This window comes from Lontra canadensis, unplaced genomic scaffold, assembly GCF_010015895.1.
Source record: "Lontra canadensis isolate GAN:19392208 unplaced genomic scaffold, GSC_riverotter_1.0 scaffold191, whole genome shotgun sequence".
Taxonomy (NCBI): Eukaryota; Metazoa; Chordata; class Mammalia; order Carnivora; family Mustelidae; genus Lontra; species Lontra canadensis.
In genome coordinates, this window is record NW_022631185.1 from 799,339 (window position 1) to 820,624 (window position 21,286).

A 21,286-nucleotide genomic window follows, 5' to 3' on the forward strand; every position below is an offset into this window, starting at 1 on the left:
TTATCAAAGATGCCTCCCTTATTACACTATGTAATATACATAAAAAGTTAATATTCACCCAGCTTGTGATTCTAGCATTGCACCCTGAAGTATTAACACAAGAGAAAAGAAATATAGCCACATAGTGAATTGTATTAAAATGTCTGTAGTGCAGCGCCTGGGTGGCTCAGTGGGTTAAAGCCTCTGCCTTCAGCTCAGGTCATGATCCCAGAGTCCTGGAATTGAGCCCCGCATCTGCTCGGCGGGGAGCCTGCTTCCCCACTTCTCTCTCTGCCTGCCTCTCTACCTCCCTGTGATCTCTGTCAAATAAATAAATAAAAATCTTTAAAGAAAATTTTTAAAAATTTTGTTTTTAACAATCATGATTCCCCCTATAATCTTCCAACCAGTGGCACCACCCTAAAGATTTTATAGTAGTGATTTTATTTGTAACAACCAGTTACAAATTTGTAACAACCAGTACCGGAAAGCAGTCGATATCCATAAACAGATGAATGAATATACAAGCAGCGGTAGTTCAAAAAAAATCATACTTCTCAGCGATATAAAAATGATGAACTATTCATGCTGAATCTGAAAAAAAAGAACATTCTGCAGAAGGCACCCATGGGAGGAAAAAAAGGGTAAACAATTTACTATTTCAATCATATAAAATTCTAGACAATGCGAACTAATCTGTTACAAAGGAAAGTAGACCAATGGTTGCCTGAAGGGCAGAGAGAGAGATGCCACTGAAGTGCTGCACATAAATACGGAGTGAGGGACAGGTCCATTTTCATGATTGTGATGAGCTTCCTGGGTTAAGTGAATTTCAGCTTACTGAGCTGTACAGTTTAAATACGTACGGTTTACTGCACATCATCTATACCTTATCACAACTTTAGAAACGGTTCAAAGTAAAAATTTGGATTTCCTACTGGCTTGTAAAATCCAGCTCTGCGACTCCACCATCTCTCCTCATGCCCCAGGGATAACAGATACAAGTAAACAATGAAAGCCATTTCCACTCGATTTGAAAGGAATGCAGGCTGCAGCGCTAAGGCCACAATCACTGACCAAGACTTGTCCTTTCTCTCAACTCCCTGGTTTTCCTCCCAAGACAGCAATGGCCTTGAGACAGGGTGCCCAAAAAAGCTACATGAGTCATAAAAACTTTACATTATTTTTTTCTCAAAGGCCCTCAGCTACACAAGATACACCCTTCTGGAAATCCTGAAAATTTCTGTACCTGCTCATCCTTCACAGCCATAGTGACTAAACCTGCAGACACCCTTTTAAAAGAGGCCCGTTCCAACCAGTTTGTTGTAGTCTCCTCACTCCCTATAAATCCAGTGTAGGGGTGCGGGGGTCCGGGGGTGGGGGGTTGTTTGCTTGTTTGTTTTTAACAATCATGATTCCCCCTATAATCTTCCAACCAGTGGCACCACCCTAAAGAATTCTGGACACCAGAGCACTTCGCCACTTTGCGGGACCCAAGTAATAGATTTCCCTTACCAGTACTGAGTGCAATGCAGCATCCCCTCTGAATAAGAAAACAATTCTTACGAACACCAGAATCTGTCACAACTGTATCCTCCTCAGGTTGACCTCTGAACCTACAGAGTATCATGACATCCAAGCTACAAATCAGGACCATAACGCCAGGCAGTCTTTCCTGGGAGGCTGTGGGCAGCAATGCAAACTAGGCCAAACAAAACAAAACAAAATGCTGTGCCCAAGTTTTCGTGTCCGAGAGACCACCAAGGAGCCAACACCAATGCAATCACACGAGGGTTTAATCGACAAACTTAAGCTTGGGCCCAAGTATACCCGACACAGCAGAGTAGGGACTTGGACCCCGAGTCTAGTTAAGGCAGGGGTATTTATGTGTCATTACAAGAGGCTTGGGGGGGTGGGGGAAGAGGGGAAATTTCAGACTTTCCTGCAGTAAGCTGATTAGCTGTTGCTGGGATGTTGCAGGGTTGGGTATAGCGATTTTTTCTGTTACTAAAGCTTAGCGGTTTTTCCTGGAACTAAAGTTCAGCCCCTGCTCACTGGGGCCTGAGATGGCTGCTGAAGCTAAGATCTTGCTAAGGTTAAACTTGAGGTGGGATGTCCTTAATTTTCTCGGCCTCCACATTCCCCCCTCTCAGATGAACCTAAGGAAGGACCCAATCATGGGTCCAGGCTGGTCTCAGCAACAAGGTGCAGTGGTTGGTATTGCTGTCTGAGTACCGTGGGAACCGTACTGACTCTGTCTTTGACAAAAGTAACTAATCTATTGATGATGCAGGGCCCAAAGGTAAGGAGGAGAAGGAGGATAATGAGGGGCCCAGCTAGGGTGGACAGCAAGATGGTTAACCATGGGGCATGACTGAACCATGATTCAAACCAACCTTGCTGTTGTTCCAGTTCCCATTTGCGTCTAGCCAAGCCTTCTCTGACTTTTGCCATAGATTCTTGGACTATTCCTGAGTGGTCAGTGAAGAAGCAACATTCCTTATTTAAGACAGCACATAACCCCCCTTGTTGTAAGAAGACTAAGTCTAATCCTCTTCTGTTTTGAAGGACAACCTCAGACAAAGATGTTAGGGAATCTTGGAGGTGGGAAATAGAGGTTTCCATCCGCTCTATGTCTAGATCGATTGCTGCTCTGAAACTGTTATAGTGGGAATTCTGTATGGCTAGTGAAGTAATACCTGTCCCTGCACCTGCTAACCCAATTCCCAACAGCGTGGAGATGGCAATAGCTGAGATGGGCTCTCTTTTATCCCGTCTGTGGGTACCTGCATCGAACCATTGAAGTACCTGTTCATCTGAGTGGCAGATAATTTTAGGAAGTAGCTGAACTAGCACACAGAAACCCTTTGTCTGATTTAGAACCTGACCATGAAAACAGGGGGTTAGGCCTATAGAATATGCCCACCACCCATCTTGAGGAGGTAGGTGGTAGTCTAGGCTATAGATCTTGTATCATTACATAGGGACTGGTATTGGGGTGAAGGTGTGCCTATGCAGAGTCCCTGACCCAACGCTGATTGTAGTGAATCCTTGAGTCTTTTTTTTTTTTTAAAGATTTTATTTATTTATTTGACAGACAGAGATCACAAGTAGGCAGAGAGGCAGGCAGAGAGAGAGAGAGAGAGGGAAACAGGCTCCCCGCTGAGCAGAGAGCCCGATGTGGGGCTCGATCCCAGGACCCTGAGATCATGACCTGAGCTGAAGGCAGAGGCTTTAACCCACTGAGCCACCCAGGCGCCCCTCCTTGAGTCTTTTGATGCCATCTACAGGCATTAGGGTCGGAGGTTATGTTGTACTGACCCGACATCGCAATTCCCTCATAGAAAGGAGGCTGGATGTCATAGCAGAGCCAGCAAGATCGGGTAAGATTGGGCTTGGTTGCATTGAGGAACCTCTAAGTTTGGAACATCAGGTCCCAAAGTGGATGCTGAGAGGGGCAGAGGAAGGGAGGATCTTATGGGAAGGAGGTCGGGACAGGAATGATTGTGTCTGCATCGGGGGTGTTATTGGATGCAGACGGCATGGTAGGTACAGGGGAGGGTGGTGGCGAGATAGGATTTGTTTGAGGTTTGGGTGGTTGTGGTGCTAGCACTGGGTTAGACCCTACTCCCTGGGGTCTGCCCAGTGGTTTATCGAGTCGCCTGAGCATAAATGAGACTCCAGTATCATATCCGCTCTGGTAGAGTCGTAGCCCCCATAGAAGTCCCATTCCCCAATCTGTTTCTTTTTTTCCTGCATCTGTAAAGGAGATACTGATTGGGTTACAGGTGGGATTAGCCGTGCATTGGGTTAGTCATGTTCCGTTGGACCTTTATGAGGCCTGGGGGCAGCTTTCCTGCCAGCCAATGGCATGTCCCAGTTTGTTCACAGCCCCAGTTTCTACAGAAATAATCTGCCCACCACACTGGGAGATCCTGGTACGGTCTAATGCGGGGGGCGGCTGGACATACATAAAAACAGGTATTTTGGAGCTCCTTCCTGGCAGTTTGGGTACCACACCCTGGTATTCCTGTCCTACCTTCATGCCACGGGTCCTGTCTGAATAGAGTGCACAGGTCTATGGTCAAGTCAGGCCACCAGGTTCCCTTAGGGCGTTGTTCCATCATCTGGACCATTACCTGATTAGAACTTGGTGTAATAATTTGCCATGTAATATTATAGAGTGTGTGAGGGTTAGTGCTACTAGTTCTGGCATGGAGAGGGCATAGTATAAGCAACATTAGTGGGGTAAGTGAGAACGGCACAGTCTTAGCTTTAGGGGATTGTCTTTGTTTGGTTGGCTTTTCCATTCTGGTACAAAGTCCTTGAGAACGGCGTGTGGGTCAGCTGACTGTATGTGGGTATAGTGGACCCAGGGAGTAATCCCGTCGACCTTGAGAGCGGTGGGAGTGGTCAGGATCACGATGCAGGGTCCCTTCCAGCGTGGTTGAAGTGTTTGGTGTTGTTGTCTCCGGATGTACACCCAGTCACTTGGCCAATATCGATGGGGGTCCAGGGGTGGCTCAGTCTCATAGAGGGCCCTCAGCTTAGGCCACACCTGTTCGTGGGTTCATTGTAACATTTGGAGGGAGAAAAGGAGTTGGTGATCATCAAACTCCGCAAGCACCTCAGGTTTTAAATTGGGAATAATAGGTGGAGGAGTACCGAACATGATCTTGTAGGGGGTAAGTCCCATCTTACATGGGGAGTTTCGTACCCTATAGAGGGTGAAGGGGAGGAGAGTCACCCAGTCCCCGCCAGTCTCCAGGGCTAATTCAGTGAAGGTCTCCTTTAATGTTCTGTTCATCCTCTCTACCTGTCCTGAGCTTTGGGGCCTATATGTACAATGTAATTTCCAATCTGCCCCAAGAACTAGTGCCACTCCCTGTGTTACCTTAGAGACGAATCCTGGTCCGTTGTCTGATCCAATCCTAACAGGAAAACCATACCTCGGTAAGATGTCTTCCAGCAGTTTCTTGGTCACGGTCTGTGCTGTCTCATGTTTGATGGGAAATGCCTCTGTCCATCCTGAAAAAGTATCTATAAACACTAGTAAATACCTGTATCTGTATTTTCCAGGTTTTATCTCAGTGAAGTCCACCTCCCAGTAGGCTCCTGGGCAGTCCCCCCGGAGCCAGGTGCCCAGGTTAGATCCATGGGCACTGGCATTAGTTAACTGACATGTGTGGCAGCTTGCCACAATCTGTTCGATCTTTTTTTTTTAAAGCTATTATTTATTTATTTGACAGACAGAGATCACAAGTAGGCAACGGAGGCAGGTGGCAGAGAGAGAGGAGGAAGCAGGCTCCCCGCTGAGCAGTGAGCCCGATGCAGGGCTCAATCCCAGGACCCTGGGATCATGACCTGAGCCGAGGGCAGAGGCTTAACCCACCGAGCCACCCAGCTGCCCCTCTGTTCGATCTTTGATCGGGAGTCTTTGATGGTGATCTTTGCATGTCGCACCAAGTCTTCCATTTTTTTTGTTCCCATGTGGGTACTCATGCATTTTGGATAGGACTTGCCGTCCCAGTTCCTCTGGTAGGATTATGCTGCAATCTGCAGCTCTCCACCAGCCATGTAAGCATTGTGTCATGGGCCAATGTAGTTGGGGTTGTCTGGCAAGTTTGGTGCTCCCAGATCAGGCAGTGTGGTCACTAACGCATGGTCCACTGAAAGAGCTGCCTCCTTTGTCTTTAAGTCAGCCAGCCGGATTCCCCTGGCAAATGGTGTGTCTGCTTTTTGGTGTCCCAGACAATGGATAATGGCCAGTGCCTTAGGTAGCCAGAGGGCTCTTAGGAGTTCAAGAATTCTGCCTTGTTTTTAATAGTCTTTCCTTCTGGGGGCGCCTGGGTGGCTCAGTGGGTTAAAGCCTCTGCCTTCAGCTCAGGTCATGATCCCAGGGTTCTGGGATCGAGCCCCGCATCGGGCTCTCTGCTCAGCAGGGAGCCTGCTTCCCCCCTCTCTCTCTGCCTGCCTCTTGCCTGCTTGTCATCTCAGTCTGTCAAATAAATAAATAAATAAAATCTTAAAAAAAAATAGTCTTTCCCTCTGCTGTTAAGAGCCCTCTCTCTCTATAAATGGCTCCATGTACATGGGCTGTGGCAAGGGTGTACTTGCTATCAGTATAGATGTTTATCCGCCTGCCTGCTCCCATTGTTAGTGCCTTGGTTAGCGCAATCAGTTCTGCACGTTGGGCAGATGTCCCAGCCGCCAACAGTTCTGCCCAGTCTCTATCTCTGTGGTCACAGCTGCTCCCGAATACCTGATTCCGTCCCGGACAAAGCTACTGCTGTCTGTATGCCAGGTGTCATCTGCATTCAGCAGTGGTTGATCCTGGAGATCGGCTCTGACTCCGTGCACCTGAGCCAGGATTTCTTGGCAGTCATGTAGGGGTGGTTCCCAGTCAGGGTTAGAGAACAGTGTCGCTGGGTTTAGGCTGTTGGTGCCTGGAACAAAATTCTGGTAGGGTTCAAAAGCCAGCCCTGGTAATGGGTCAAGCGGGCATTGCTGATCCATCGGTCTGGGGGCTGTTTGAGTACCCCTTCGATGGCATGTGGGGTAGTGACCCATAGCCAGCTTATCTGCATCTTTAACCATGGCGGCCACTGCAGCAATAATTTTTAAGCATGGAGGCCATCCAGCAGCCACGGCATCTAATTTCTTAGAGAGGTAGACCCCCGGTCTCTTCCAGGGGGCTATGTATTGAATTAGGACTCCCTTCGCCACCCCTTCTTTTTTTTTTTTTTTTAAAGATTTTATTTATTTATTTGACAGACAGAGATCACAAGTAGGCAGAGAGGCAGGCAGAGAGAGAGAGAGAGGAAGGGAAGCAGGCTCCCTGCTGAGCAGTTAGCCCGACACGGGGCTTGATCCCAGGACCCTGAGACCATGACCTGAGCCGAAGGCAGAGCCACCCAGGTGCCCCCACCCCTTCCTTTTCATCCACGTAAAGGTGGAAGGGCTTAGTCAGATCAGGCAGCCCAAGTGCCGGGGCAGAAAGCAAGAATTGCTTAAGGTCATTGAAGGCTTTGTTCATGGCCTCAGTCCACACAAAGTCCTGTTTGTGTTTTGTGGCCTCGTAGAGGGGCCTAGCTATGTCAGCAAAACCAGCAGAAACCAGCCAACCCCAGGAATTCACATAACTGGCAGACGTTTCAAGGCTGTGGGATTCTCATGACGGTCTCCTTCCATGCATCCATTAACCATCTTTGTCCATCTTTTTATTTGCACCCCAGGTAGCTCACCTCCATTCTGCAGATCTGGGCCTTCTTAGCTGAAGCCCGTTATCCTAGAGTTGCTATCACTTGGAGCAAATCCTTGGTGCCTTGTAGGCATGTTTCCTGGTCCTCTGCTGCCGACAGGGTATCATCTACATATTTTATAGAGTCAGATTAGGGTGCTCGGCATGGAACTCACCTAAGTCCTCGTGTAGTGTCTCGTCAAAGATGGTGGGCGAATTCTTGAGTCCTTGCGGCAGTCGAGTCCAGGTGAGTTGGCCATCGATGCCCTTTTCCAGGTCCGCCCACTCAAAAGTGAAGAGGTCTTGGCACTTTGAGGCCAAAGGCAAGCTGAAGAAGGCATCCTTTAGGTCTAGCACTGTGTACCAAGTCTTGTCTGGGGGCAAGGTGGAGAGGAGAGTGTAGGGGTTTGGGATCATAGGGTGCATGTCCATCACCCGTCGGTTGACTTCCCTCAAGTCCTGGACCGGTCTATAGTCATTAGAGTGTGGCTTTTGCACCGGCAGCAGGGAGTGTTTCATGCCAACTGACAAGGCCGCAGTATGCCCGAGTCTAGCAGTCACCGGATGTGTGGGGTGATCCCCGTCCGTGCTTTGAGAGGCATGGGTTATTGGCGGACCCTGACTAGATCTGCCCCGGGCTTTAGTTCAGTGTATATAGCCGGCCGATGTTGAGCCAGTCCCATTCCACCAGTTTCTGCCCACGCTTGGGGAAACTCCTGCAACCAGTGGTCAATGTCGGTCATTGGTGCTGGGGGCATTTGGTGAAGACGATATTCGTCCTCGAGGTTCATGACAAGCACCTGGATCGGGTGCCCCTCTTTATCCAGAACCTTTGCCCCTTTAGGGTGGAAACTAATTTGGGCTCCCATCTTGGTGAGTAGGTCCCGGCCTAACAAGGGGTAGGGGCACTCAGGGATGACCATGAAGGAGTGGGATACCCAGCCCACGCCGAGATCCACTGTTCTTTGGGTAGTCCATGAATATTGCTTAGTGCCCGTGGACCCATGAGGTCTTGTTTGTCAACTTCCCTTGAGGTCGTAGCAAGACAGAGTGTGTGCCTCAGTGTCTACTAGGAATTTAATCGGTTGCCCCTCCACTTTAAGGGTTACCCCGGGCTTGGGGAGGGGTGCCGAACCCCAACCCCCCTAGTCATCTAAATCTTTGACCTCCAAGATAGTAGCAGAGGCCTTTGGTCTTTTGTTGGGGCAATCCTTTAGCCAGTGGCCTTCTTCCTTGCAATACGCAGTTTGGGTTTTTATTCAGTTTGGGGTGTTCTCGACGGGGGCCATCCTCCTTACCTGCTCCTGAAGCCAATTCTTGAGACGTCTGTTTTTCATTGTGGGTCATCCGTGGTTGTGGCCAGTAGGATCTTAGCCAGGTTCTGGGTCTGACGGTCACTTATCTTAGCCTGTTGTTCCTCCAGGCTCTCTCTGTTATTGTAGACTCTATCTGCCACCACTATCAGATCCTGTAGGCTCTTTTTTCCTAGTCTTTCTACCCTCTGCAATTTCCTTTTAATGTCCGGCTTGGTTAACAAAAGCCATAACAATGGCAGCTCTGGTTTCTGGGGCCTCTGGACTCATAGGGGTGTACTGTCTGAACGCCTCTATGATCCTTTTTAGGAATGCCGCCGGACTCTCATCTTTACCCTGTCTTACATCATATACCTTGGCCAGATTGGTAGGCTTGCGTGCTGCAGCCTTGAGACCTGCCATTAGAGTCTGGCGGTAGACCAGAGTCTCTCCTTACCTTCTGCCAAGTTGTAGTCCCAGGCGGGGCGAGACAAGGGGAAAGCTGCATTTATGAGATTAGGGTTCTGAGTTGGCTGTCTGTCTCACCCAGGACGGACTTTCAGGCTCCCACCTGGATTCGCTCTCTTTCCTCAGTGGTAAAGAGAACCTGTAAGAGCTGCTGACAGTCATCCCAGGTGGGCTGATGGGTGAAAAGAATAGTATCCAAAAGACCAATAAGATCTTTTGGGTTATCGGAGAACTTTGCGTTTTGGGTTCTCCAGTTGTATAAATCACTAGTAGAGAATGGCCAATATGACATCGGCTGTCCCCCCATTTCATCGGGGGGTCCCACAGCGTGGAGGGGAAGGACAGTGGAATTGGCCGGTCCCAGGTTTGGGGTTGGGGCTGCCCAATGGGTCCATCCATGTGTCCCCGCCGCTGGCCCATGTATGAGGGCCCCTCCATCTGGGAGGGGGAGGGGCACTCCCTGGGCAGCCCCCAGTGCTTCTGCTGGAGGGGAAGACGGGGAGGGGAAACCTGGTAGGGTGGTGAAGAATCAGGTGCTCCGTGGAAGTGTCCTGAAGGACCGGGTAAAGAGGAGTCTTTGGTTTGGACTCCGTTTCCTTGTCAGACTTAGGAGTTGGGTTCCGCAGGGCTAGGATCTTGGATGTAGGTCCTGCTTTGGGAGGGAGAAAAGGTTTAAGCCAGGAGGGAGGGTTCTCAATCATATCCTATCAGACCAGGATATATTGCACTTGGTCAGGGTGGCCGTGCAGTTTCTCTCTGAAGATGACGGCCTTAACCTATAAGATAATAGGCAGTTGAGAAGTTCCGTCCCGGGGCCATCATCCAACATTAAAGGCTGGCCATTCAGACATGCAGAAAGTGTGAAACTTTCCCTTTCGTACACCCATGCTCAGATTATGAGCTCTTTCCCTGACGTCTGAGAAGTGGCCAACCATGAGAGACAGAGGGGTTGTCTGTGTCGTGATCTATCACGTCCCCAGTCCACACCAAGACAAAGACATTTATGACAATTAACAAGAACACACTCACACAAACAAACGGTCTGGCGCGGCCGCAAAGACAAAACTGAAAGTAAGTTGAGGGGCGGTCCGACTGCGCTGGCAGCCGGCTCTCCTCACAGATGAGATACGGCTTGGAATTCCTACAGGTAAAAATGCAGACTGCAGCTCCCCGAAAGTATGCGCGCAAACAGGTAAAAACGAGTGCACTCACCAGCCGGCGCAGGACCCTCCGGGTCGGGGACCTGGGGGTCTCTCAGATCTCGGTGGGACCTCCAAATGTTGTGCCCAAGTTTTCGTGTCCGAGAGACCACCAAGGAGCCAACACTGATGCAATCACACGAGGGTTTATTCAACAAGCTTAAGCTTGGGCACAAGTATACCCGACACAGCGTAGTAGGGACTTGGACCCCGAGTCTAGTTAAGGCAGGGGTATTTATGTGTCATTACAAGAGGCTTGGTGGGGGACGAGGGGAAATTTCAGAAAAGCTTCCGGACGTCAATCTGACAATGACCTGGGCAGTTTAAAAATACACCTCCCGGGACACCTGGAGGGCTCCGTAGGTTAAGCGACTGTCTTCCACTCAGGTCATGATCCCAGGGTTCTGGGATTGAGTCCTACATGGGGCTCCTTGCTCAGCAGAGAGCCTGCTTCTCCCTCGCCCTCTGCCTGCTACTCTGCCTGCTTGTACTCTCCATCAAAAAAATTCAAAAAAAAAATCTTAAAAAAAAAAAATATATATATACACACACACACACACACACACACACACATATATATACCTCTCACATACCTGGAATTTGGTGGCTGTTCTGATGTAGGAGATTAAATTCAGGCAGATTGCACCCTCATAAGCCACCTCCAGCATTAGAAGGAATACAGAACTAGCACACTCCCTGCACATCTACATTAATCCTCTGAGTTTCCTACATGAATTATCTGGTAGTTGATGAGATAGGGCCTCTGCTGGGGAAGTTGTCACATACAGAAGGCCTTCATCCAGGGTGAACTTTCCAACACCGAAGGAGCACCAGAGCTTTATTTAAAGGATTTCCCAGATTCCCCATACTCAAGAGGCCTTCCTCCAGTGTGAATTCTGATGTTGGAAGAGCACAGAACTTTGGCTAAAAGATTTCCCACATTCACCACACTCATAAGGCCTTGATTCAGCGTGAAACCTCAGGTAATTAGAGAGACTGGATCTGTAAGGAAACAAGTTCCCACATTCCCCGCACACGTAAGGCTCTTCCCCAGTGTGAACACTGATGCGGAATGAGGCTGGCCTTAATGCTAAATAATTTACCACATTCTGCACACTTACTAAGGCCCTTTCCCAGTGTGAACTCTCCAACGGTGATTGAGGCGGTACCTTTTGGTCAAAGACTTCCCACATGCACTACATACGTAACATCATATTCTAGAAAGCTCTCTCCGGTGCTGAATAAATGTGTATTTGTTCTCACAAGTTTTCAAGCATCCTCCTGATTTATAATGAATTTCTATATCGTGTAAGGCCACTATGCACTTGGCACTGCTCTTTGACTTATTGTTGGAGAGACCCAGAGCTGGTCAAAAAGTCCTTCCCAACCTCCCTACAGATAAAGGGCTTCCTTGACACAAAGAACTTGCAGCTCTTCACGAATGAAGTTCTGCTTCTGAAGTGTTTCTCTCTAATGTCCTGCTTCCAGAGCTATGGAAGGTTTGCGGTAAAATATAATCATTTCCCATGTGCCCCATAGGTGTAGGGTTTCTGGCTGGTACGTGTTCCTTGGCACAGCCAAACGCAAAATCTCTCTCAAGACCAGGCTATATATCTCATAGGAGTGGGCCCTCTGGGCAGACACATCTGCCTTGGAGTCCTGACCTCTGACACTTCTATAGAAATCCTCTGCTCAATAGGTACCTCCTCCTCATCTGCTCCACATCAACAACCTGAAAGAAATAAAATGCTGAAGGAGTCCATGTTGACTCTGGTTGGACGAGACCACCCATACGCCAGAATGTGTTTGACAAACCCAGGACAAGTCCGTGTGATTATCTGCAAAACAGATTTGGTTCCAGTTCAGGACACAGTGTCTTTGCTCCAGGGAAATAAAAAGCATAAAATGGGAAAGGTCTCAAATGGTGAAGGACACAACTATGACGTGTGACATGAAGGAGAGCCGGGTCTATAACCCGTTTCTCGGCAAAAAACCTCTAGCCAGCTCTTGGTTCCTGATGACGCATGCCCATTATGCGGAAGGGTTAAGTCCAGGACCAAGAAAATTCAACTGCAATAGAGTCACTCATGTTAAAGGCCTATTTGAGCAGACATGCACACCTCATGACAAAATGCGCAGCGGTCAATGCGGGCAGCACTGCAGATGGAGCGGTGAGGAAAGCAGGCAAGACGTGGAGTCCAGAGAGGCAGGGACTGGTCACGCAAAGGATAGGAGAGTAGAAGTGACATGTAGAATGACAAGTAGGCAGAGGATCAAGACTGGTGAGGAAAGAGCAAAAATGAGGTGTGCCCACAGGCACCAAAATACTAATCGAAAAGAACAGATTTCTGTTACAACCGATGTTCCGTTTCTTAAACACAGCCCTGATTTACACCCTCCCCGAGGGGCCAATCCTCCAGATCAGGATCCTCCTGAGCCCATCTTGCTGTGGCTGGATCAACAGCCGTCTGCGAACCACATAGAGCCTCTCCAACCTACTCCCAAGATGAGCAACTACATGGCACCCGCATGATGCAATCACCAAGGGGAAGATGTCACAGAAGAGCAGAAAGTACTGGGCCAGAACAACTCAGTATTTGATTGCCTGGTGGTGTGGTGTGGGGGTGGGTGGTGTCTTGGAGGAGAGTCTTACAGGAAGAGATCATGGTCCCTATAACTTAATCATGTCGGTGTTAGCAATTCCTGGCATACATAGTCATGAAGAAATGTCAGCTAGAGGAAAGAAGTAGCAACTGGTGTATTCGGGTGCCTAGATCTGGACAGTATCACCGGGCCAGGGAGAGGGCAAGCAAAGAACAATCAATTACAATGACCATCAGATGCCTGACCCTGCGCTGGTGCTGCTCAGGGGGAGGGCAGTGCACACACCTCAGACTTACTAGCCACAGCACATGCTCAGGCAATCAGGGAAACAAGCAGTGTCCATGGGCCCGATATGAGAAGGCCAGACCAGCCCCTGGGAAAAAGGGACGAGCAAAGAACATCTAAGGGTACAGTGAACAACCAGGGGCCATGAGAGGCAAGTTTTACAAGATCAAGAGGTGAGGTATAATCTGGTTCCCATAGGATGATGTGAAGGACTTGTGCGAGTAACTCCATGGGCTTGTAGAGAATTGAAACACACTTTAAAGGCATAAGCAGGAACGCTCTGGTCCTCCTGATGAAAAGGGAGTCTTGGCTAGGAGACCTGTCCAAGAGTGGGGAGGAGAACCTGAACTCAGGCCATGTCAGGCACTCAGAGTTTCAACAGGTGCCAAGGCAGCACATAATAATGGGCCTTAATTTTAGGCCATGAAATACAACTTAGCAGAAAACATCCAGAGTTCCTTGGCAAATTCCCATAGGACCCAATACTAGTCCAGAGCTCCCATGGCTCCTGCTAGAATTGGAAACACCTAATCCTTCTACGAAGGCCTCCCTCCCTGGCTCTGTTCCATGCCTGAGACCAAGCTACACAGAACCAGTTGTGGTTGAAACCATGGCCCTCTTCCATTTCTGTGCTGTACTTGATGTCCCCTCCACAATGACAATCGTCTCTGTCCACCTAACCCCTATTCAAAGCCCAGTCCATTTATCACACACCCCCGTCCTACTGATTCTCACAGACGACCATAATCTGCCCCTGAGCATACCACCAGTCTGAATGACATAACCCAGGTCCCACCAAAATCACTGGGAATCCACACAGACGTGAATGAGCAAGAGCTTTGGCCTGAGTGACCTCTTGCCTCAATTACCCCTCGTCTCTGCATCTCTCTCACGCCCATTCTTATCTTGGAAGCCTTGGCCACCTGCTAGACTGGTCTGTCTGATACACCCTACTTTTAAGGGCACAAATCTCCCTAATTGGCATTTATGAATTCCAATACCATCACTCAGGTACCCAAGGGAGAGACCCAGTGCTCAGCCCCTACCCTCTACTTCCTGGCCTATGAACAGCTTCACACCAATCAACAAGAAGGTTATACCTCCTAAACGTAACCACAGGTCACTTCCTTGGGTCCACACAGTAAATACCACATTTTGAATGTCTCCAATTTGAACTGTTCTTTTGATTTCCCAACTTGTGTTTCCAGCTGCCAATTTGATGCCTCCACCCAGTGGTCTCTGAAATACCTCTGAATCTAAACATAGCTGTTAGGGTCCGTAATCAAAGGAGCGAGACTGATACAAAGCGAAGGTCAAGCAAAGCTTTATTTCGCACCAAGCATTGAGAATCAAACTGACCGGTCAGGGGCATCTCTTGCAAAGAGGTGACCCCTCCCAGCCTCACAGACTAACTTTTATAGAGGTAGTTTAGCCGGGCTATACACAGGTGGCCAATGAGATTGCAATACACAGAGAAAACTGCACAGTCATGCTAAGTCTGCCACACACAGAAAAAAAAACTGCTAGGTAACACACGGGTGGCCAATTGAATTTCAATTTACCCTACTAGATATACGCGCGCCCAACTGATTGGTTGTCTTCACCTGGCCTGACCCGCCCTTGTATCTAGGCTTTGCAAGTAAGTTCCTCTGGGAGGGGCAGGGTCAATCTAAGTTCACTACATAAACACAAAATGACTCCCTCTAGCCAACCAGGCCCTTACAATGGCCAAAACAAAGCTCCTGATATCCCCAGTGAACATTATTTCTACTACCAACTTCCTCCTCAGTTGGAACTTCCAACCCTACAGCTGCAGAGATCAAACACCCTGGGGTTATCCCTGATACCTCTTTCTCCCCCTCACCACCCACATTAGAAAATCTAGTTTCCCGTTTTAAAACATGAATCCATGGTTGCATCCAAAAATGTGACCACCCTAAACCACAGTCCTGGTCAATTAACCTTCACCTGGTTTATGGTAGTAGCCTTTGCCCTGATTTCCCTTGTCCCTCCCTCATTTCCATGGTCTATTCTCTGCTTTACAGGAGACTGTTTTTGACTTTTCTAACATTATCTCTCTCTTCTGATCAAACCTCCTATGATGTCCAGAAGAGACACCCAATTTTTTCAGGCAGTCATTCCTATCCTGACATGTGTCCTCCTGCTCTTTGTTCACATCATAAAAGGAAACCTGTGATTCCTGAACACCCCCAACTCAACTTTACCTCCTTGTAAATGTACCACATCCTGGTACCTGCTCCTGGGTTAACCCTAAACACTCGTTTATGTTGGATGACAGAAATGGGAACACCATCATATAACCCCTGACATCAACTTAGGACTCTGAGATTGGGGTTTCTCTACAGTCCTCAGACCCAAGGACTAGCAAAACAGCACGTAAGAGCCCAGAGAACATCTGGGTGTCAGTCAGGGCTAGGAAACGACTAGGACACCCTCTACATACCCGTGCTGGTTCCACAAGTACTTCTGCAGTCCTGGGACTCTGTGGGAAACGGCAGGCCTTTAAAGAATGCCACCCCGGGGGGCGGGCGGGGGCGGGGGGGAAATGATGGGCTCGTGCCTCTCTGCACTCTTCCAGGCCCTGGAGCCAAGTGAGCTCACGCTGTCTAATCAGTGGGCCTCAGGGCTCAATGCTGTCTTACCGGCTGTGTGACCCTGAACAGAGACTCAGCCTGCCAGTTCCTCGGAGTACTCATCTCCCACCTCCAAACTGCTCTTCTTTAGAACTCCCTGGGGGAATCTTGAAACGCTAATGGAGATAGTGTTCCTCCTTTGGCCAAAGTCCCCTTGGCTTCTAGTGTCCTCCCAAGAAGGTACCGCACCTCCGCCCGCCAATCCAGGCGTCTCAGCCTCAGGCTCTCCGTCCCCTTGTCCCGAGGGCAGAATCCTCCCGCCTCAGGCCCCCTGAAGCCCCCGCCCCAGCGGCCCCCCAGCCCGGAGCCCGCTCCCACACGCCGCCCGCCGGCGCTCACACACGCGACCCCGCCCACCGGCGCCTCCCTGTCCCGGACACCCGGGCCTGGGCCGCAGGGCCGCGAGCAGGCGCCCCGCGCTCGGGCCTTCGGTTTCGGGGGGGGGGGGGGGGGGGGGGCCCGGGGGACGAGCGCTTACGGGAGCCGGATCCCTGGGCGCGGCCGCCGCCATCGGACTCGGTGGTGGAGCGGACAACAGGACAGCGGTCCAGGTCCCGGCCCGGAGCCGGGCAGCCCGGGACCCAAATCTCTGCGGTAAGGGCGAGCCTTTTTACGCCTACTCCCCTCTGCTACCTACTCCTCAGCCCTGCGGAAGGGATCCCTCAGAATTGCAAAACGCGCGCTGGAAGCCGGGAGTCCCGCCCCGACGCGATGCGCACGCGCAGATATGCTCGTCCTGAAGCGTCTTCGGCTCCTCGGAATGCAGGATCTTGTGGGTAATGAAGTCCTAGAGCTCTGGCGGTGGCAGGATAGCGGGTTTGATAAGCCAGAGTATCCAGCATAGGCTGCGCGGCACTAGGAGGGAAGCTGGAAAATAATATTCCTGCCTCAGGAGAGGAGGAGGCTTTGCCCATGTCAAACGCATTAAAAAGAAATTGTTTCAGACTCCACAAAATCAGCCTACTCCAAGAGGATAAAAATCTTACCTGAGATGATCCCAGATCTACTTAACATAAATAGCCTAATCATCCCATAATCAGTCATAAAATGTGTCCTTGAATAGCTGGAAACGTTATGTTATTGTTCTTCAAATGCTGTGGACTGAAGCACTATTCAGTGTTTCATTATGTTTGGTCAGGAAGAATAGAAAAAACTCCAAAGAGGGCCATGAGTGGGAAGAAAGAAGAAAAATGTTAGACTGTCCTGAAGCCGGTGAACAAGTAGGAGCTCTGCGTCTGAATTCCACAGGAAATTTCTCAGTTGCTTATATCATCGGGAATTATGTCCTATACACTGAAAAACACTTTTTATCCACATTTTTTTACTCCATATTCTAAGATATACTCAATTTCTTTTAGCAATCTGAGAAGCAGCTCAATCTTAGAACAACTTAACTAATGCTATCTTTTTTGGGTAATAGACTATATTTTATAGCAGATTTAGGATCACAGCAAAACTGAACAAAAGGTACAGAGATTTCCCCTATAGCTCTGCCCCGCCAACCAAAGCTCCCCCATTACCGGTATACCTCAAGCAGAGTAGTAATTTGTTACAATTAATGAACTTCACTGACATATCATTATCACCCAAAGCCCATAGTTGTATAAGGATTCACTCTCAGCTCAGTCATGATTTACTTGGATCAAGGGCTCTTCTTGCAAGACCCTCCCTCTGAATTCTCTTTTCAGTAGTTTTCTTTCCTGTAGGCTGTCCTGTCCTGAGCTATTCTTGACCTTGACCAGCGTTAGCTGCTGTTTTATTCTGTCTTCCCCTTAATAATTATATCATCCCATGCAGTTACTTATCTTGGGGGTGGGATGGAGATCCCCTGGGAGTACACAAGATGTATATGAAAATAGCCACAGCAAGATGGGGTCACAGGAAGTCTGGCCCTGAGAAGTCCCTGGAGGAGGACATGACATCAGGATTGTATACAAATCAGTGCCAGAAATCTATTGTTTAACTAGTATTTTGGTGCCATTATTGTGCCCACACCCCATTTTTGCCTTTTCTTCCCCATGCTTCTCGCTCTGCTGACTTTTCAATTGTACTACTTGTCACTTCTCTTACTTCCAGTTCCAGGGCTAATCCTCACATCTCTGGACTGGTGTCACTCACTCTCCTCACTGCTCCATCGGCAGTGTGCCCCACAATTAAGCTCTATGTGTTGTGTCATGAGATGCACACATGTTCTCAAATCGTCCCTAAACACGAGCTGCTCTGTTGCAGTTGGATTTGCTAGTACCTGGACATATCTCTCTACACAGTGCTCACATGGGAGCAGCAGATGAGACCTGATGAACACTGTTTGCAGAGGAGCAAGTGGTAGACCCGGCCTCTCCTCCATGTTGTACCCCATGGTTGTGTCTTTCACATTCTTTCTTCATTCTGCCTTTTATTACAGGTTATTTATGTGAATGTTCACTTTTACCGACAGTCTGTGAAGGTTAAAAATTCTATTGGGACACCTGAGTGGCTCAGTCAGTTAAGCATCTGCCTTTAGCTCAGGTCATGATTCCAGGGTCCTGGGATTGAGTCCCACATCGTGCTCCTTGCTCAACAGGGAGCCTGCTTCTCCCTCTGCCTGCTGTTCCTCCTGCTTGTGTACTCTCTCTCTATCTATCTGACAGATAAATAAATAAAATTTTTTAAAAAAATTGCAAAGGGGCACCTGGGTGTCTCAGTCATTAAGCGTCTGCCTTTGGCTCAGGTCAAGATCCCAGGGTCCTGAGTTTGAGCCCGACATCAGGCTCCCTGCTCAGCGGGAAGCCTGCTTCTCCCTCTCCCACTCCCCCTGCTGTTGTTCCCTCTTTCACTGTGTCTCTGTCAAATAAATAAATAAAATCTTTTAAAAAAATTACATAAACGGTTTACCATCAATATCTAACCCATCAGGCCTCTATACTAGAAAAACTGTTCTTGTTCCCAGAGGCCTCAACCTCCTCTCTCTGTATCCTTTGAACACCTGTAGCTGGAGTTCATTCAATTGGCACGTAGGATGGGTTATCAATATGTTCTTGTTATTATATGTACATTTTCCAAATGGGTTGAAACTTTCCTCTGCCACAAAGCTGATACCTTCACAGTGGCAAAGAAACTGTTAGAGGGGTGCCTGGGTGCCTCAGTCGGTTAAGCGTCGGCCTTCAGCTCAGGTCACCGTCTCCAGGTCCTGGGATTGAGTCCTGCATCGGGCTTCCTGCTCAGCGGGGAGTCTGCTTGCTCCTCTCTCTCTCTCCCCTCCCCCCTACTCGTGTGTGTGTGCACGCACGTGTGCGCACGTGCACACACACATGTACACCCTCTCTTTTTCTCTCTCTCTCTCTCAAATAAATAAAATCTTAAAGAAAGATTTAGAAAATATGTTTCTTAGAAAATATGTTTTGCACATGGGATATACCTTCCATAATCTCAGTGATCAAGACACACACTTCACTGGGCAAATCATACAAGCCTTAATGAATACCTTGCAAATCTCTTGGAATTATCACTGTCCCTATCACTCTCAATCATCAGTCAAGGTTCAGAAAACTAATGGGATCCTTAAACTTATAATCTCTAAACTTGGGGCGCCTGGGTGGCTCAGTGGGTTAAAGCCTCTGCCTTTGGCTCAGGATCAAGCCCCGCATCGGGCTCTCTGCTCAACAGGGAACTTGCTTCCTTCTCTCTCTCTGCCTGCTTCTCTGCCTACTTGTGATCTCTGTCTGTCAAATAAATAAATAAAATCTTTTTAAAAAGTCTCTAAGCTTGCTGAAACTACTATACTCCCTTGGCCTAAGGAATTGCTTCTGAGTCTGCCATCCATTTGTAGTACCCCCTCCGGAAAACCCCCTCCTTATGAGATAGTCACCCAATGTAACCCAATGCTTATTGGTTGATCCCACTTTCTGCTGATCCCTTGTTATAGTACACTTATATAACCAGTGATTGTAAGACTTTAATGTCTTATGCTAAAGCCTATCATCAACAGGTTAAAGCAGCTTTTCCTGTTCCCAATTCAAATGATTCTGTTAATTGTAGTCTAGAGCCCGGTGACTGGGTATTTTGGATACATCACAAGAGAAAAACAGCTCTTGAGCCCCATTGCAAAGGACCATCTCAAGTGCTCTTGACCCCTGACACTAATGGAAAACTAGAGGGCATTGAGCCTTAAATACACCTCTCACAGCTAAAGTTACCAGCTGCCTTCTGGCCCTGTATAGATGCTGGAGACCTTCAAATAAAACCAACAAACAAGAAAAGCAGCTGACATTGAGGCAGACTGCTTCCACCCAAGAGGCCAGATCAAGACTTCAGATTTTAAGCACGAAATCTTTTTTCATTTTCTTTCCTTTACTGTGGCATTGGCCTACAAAGATAATGCCTTCAGTATCTCCCAGGCCCTTAGAAAGGGGGTAACCTTTCAGACTGCTGGATTCATCATCAAAGATCCCAATCTTCCCATGACGCTAGAGACTTCCTGGTACTCCTTGTGACCAACTACTCTTCTATTCCCAATGTAAATACTAACTATAATTAATACCCCCACTCCTGCTGCCCCTGAAGAAGTCTCTTACCAAGTTTCACGTTTATGACCAGAACAACTGGTGCCTTGTTTTTACCTTTCTTCAATTATACCTGTATGTACCAAATTAGACACAAAGACTTAATGTAAGTCTTAGTACATTTGCACCATAGCCTTCCCATAGGAGGCTCAGATCTGCCCCTACTCACTAAGAGAAAACATCAGCAGTAAACATCTTTGCAAGGTATTTAGAATGACTTGTTCTTTTATGCTGGGAGATTTTCTTTCCATATGAGCTAAAAACCTAAATTATTCCTGGCTTGAATGGGTAGACACACCAATTCCTACAAATGAATCCACGAACACTAACACTTTAATGAGAACGGTTTGTGCTCTGAGAGGGTCTGTCTTTCCCTGTGGTTGTTATCATTCTCCTTGGCCCTGTGGATGCCTACATAGCTGCCACACAGCTGGGCAATGCCTCTTAGGTTATGTAATGGTGTCCCTAACTTTTCACAAGCAAACTAGGACATCTTATTGATCAACTCCCCTGGATTTACATTGTCAAGACATACCTGCCAAAAGGCATTCATGGCTTAGGATTTGCTTCCCTTGGCAAGGCCATACTTTCCCGGTTATAGGAGTAAATGTAAAGGCGGTTATGATCAGAAACCCCTCCTTGGAATACTATGCAGCCATCAAAAGAAATGAAATCTTGCCATTTGCAACGACATGGATGGAACTAGAGGGTATTATACTCAGCAAAATGAGTCAATCAGAGAATACAATTATCATATGATCTCTCTGGTATGAGGAATTTGAGAGGCAGAGTGGGGGGCTTGGGGGATAGGGAAGGAAAAAAATGAAACAAGATGGGATCAGAAGAGAGACAAAGTATAAGAGACTTACAAAACAAACTGAGGGTTGCCAGGGGGAGGGGGGTATAGAGAGGGTGGTTGGGTTATGGACACTGGGGAGGGTATGTGCTATGGTGAGTGCTGTGAAGTTTGTAAGCCTGATGACACACAGACCTGTACCCCTGGGGCAAATAATACATTATATGT

At 48.3% G+C, this 21,286-nt stretch overlaps 1 protein-coding gene and 1 long non-coding RNA gene across 2 annotated transcripts in view; both read right to left on the minus strand.

Annotated features, from left to right (window-relative positions):
- Nucleotides 1-445: 445 nt before the first annotated feature.
- Nucleotides 446-12,108, minus strand: LOC116861184. Its single transcript, XR_004381426.1, has 2 exons — nt 10,772-12,108; nt 446-573 (listed from the first exon to the last, which is right to left on the minus strand). It is a non-coding gene; the product is annotated as an uncharacterized LOC116861184 (long non-coding RNA).
- A 3,647-nt stretch (nt 12,109-15,755) lies between these two features.
- LOC116861129 (zinc finger protein 587B-like) overlaps nt 15,756-21,286 on the minus strand; it is a 31,573-nt gene continuing 26,042 nt past the window's right edge. Inside the window, exons 5-7 of the mRNA XM_032847609.1 lie at nt 16,200-16,310; nt 15,911-16,147; nt 15,756-15,818 (exon numbers count right to left, since the gene is read on the minus strand). Of these exons, the coding sequence (XP_032703500.1) occupies nt 15,756-15,818; nt 15,911-16,147; nt 16,200-16,310 (411 nt within the window). The remainder of the gene's footprint in view (nt 15,819-15,910; nt 16,148-16,199; nt 16,311-21,286) is intronic.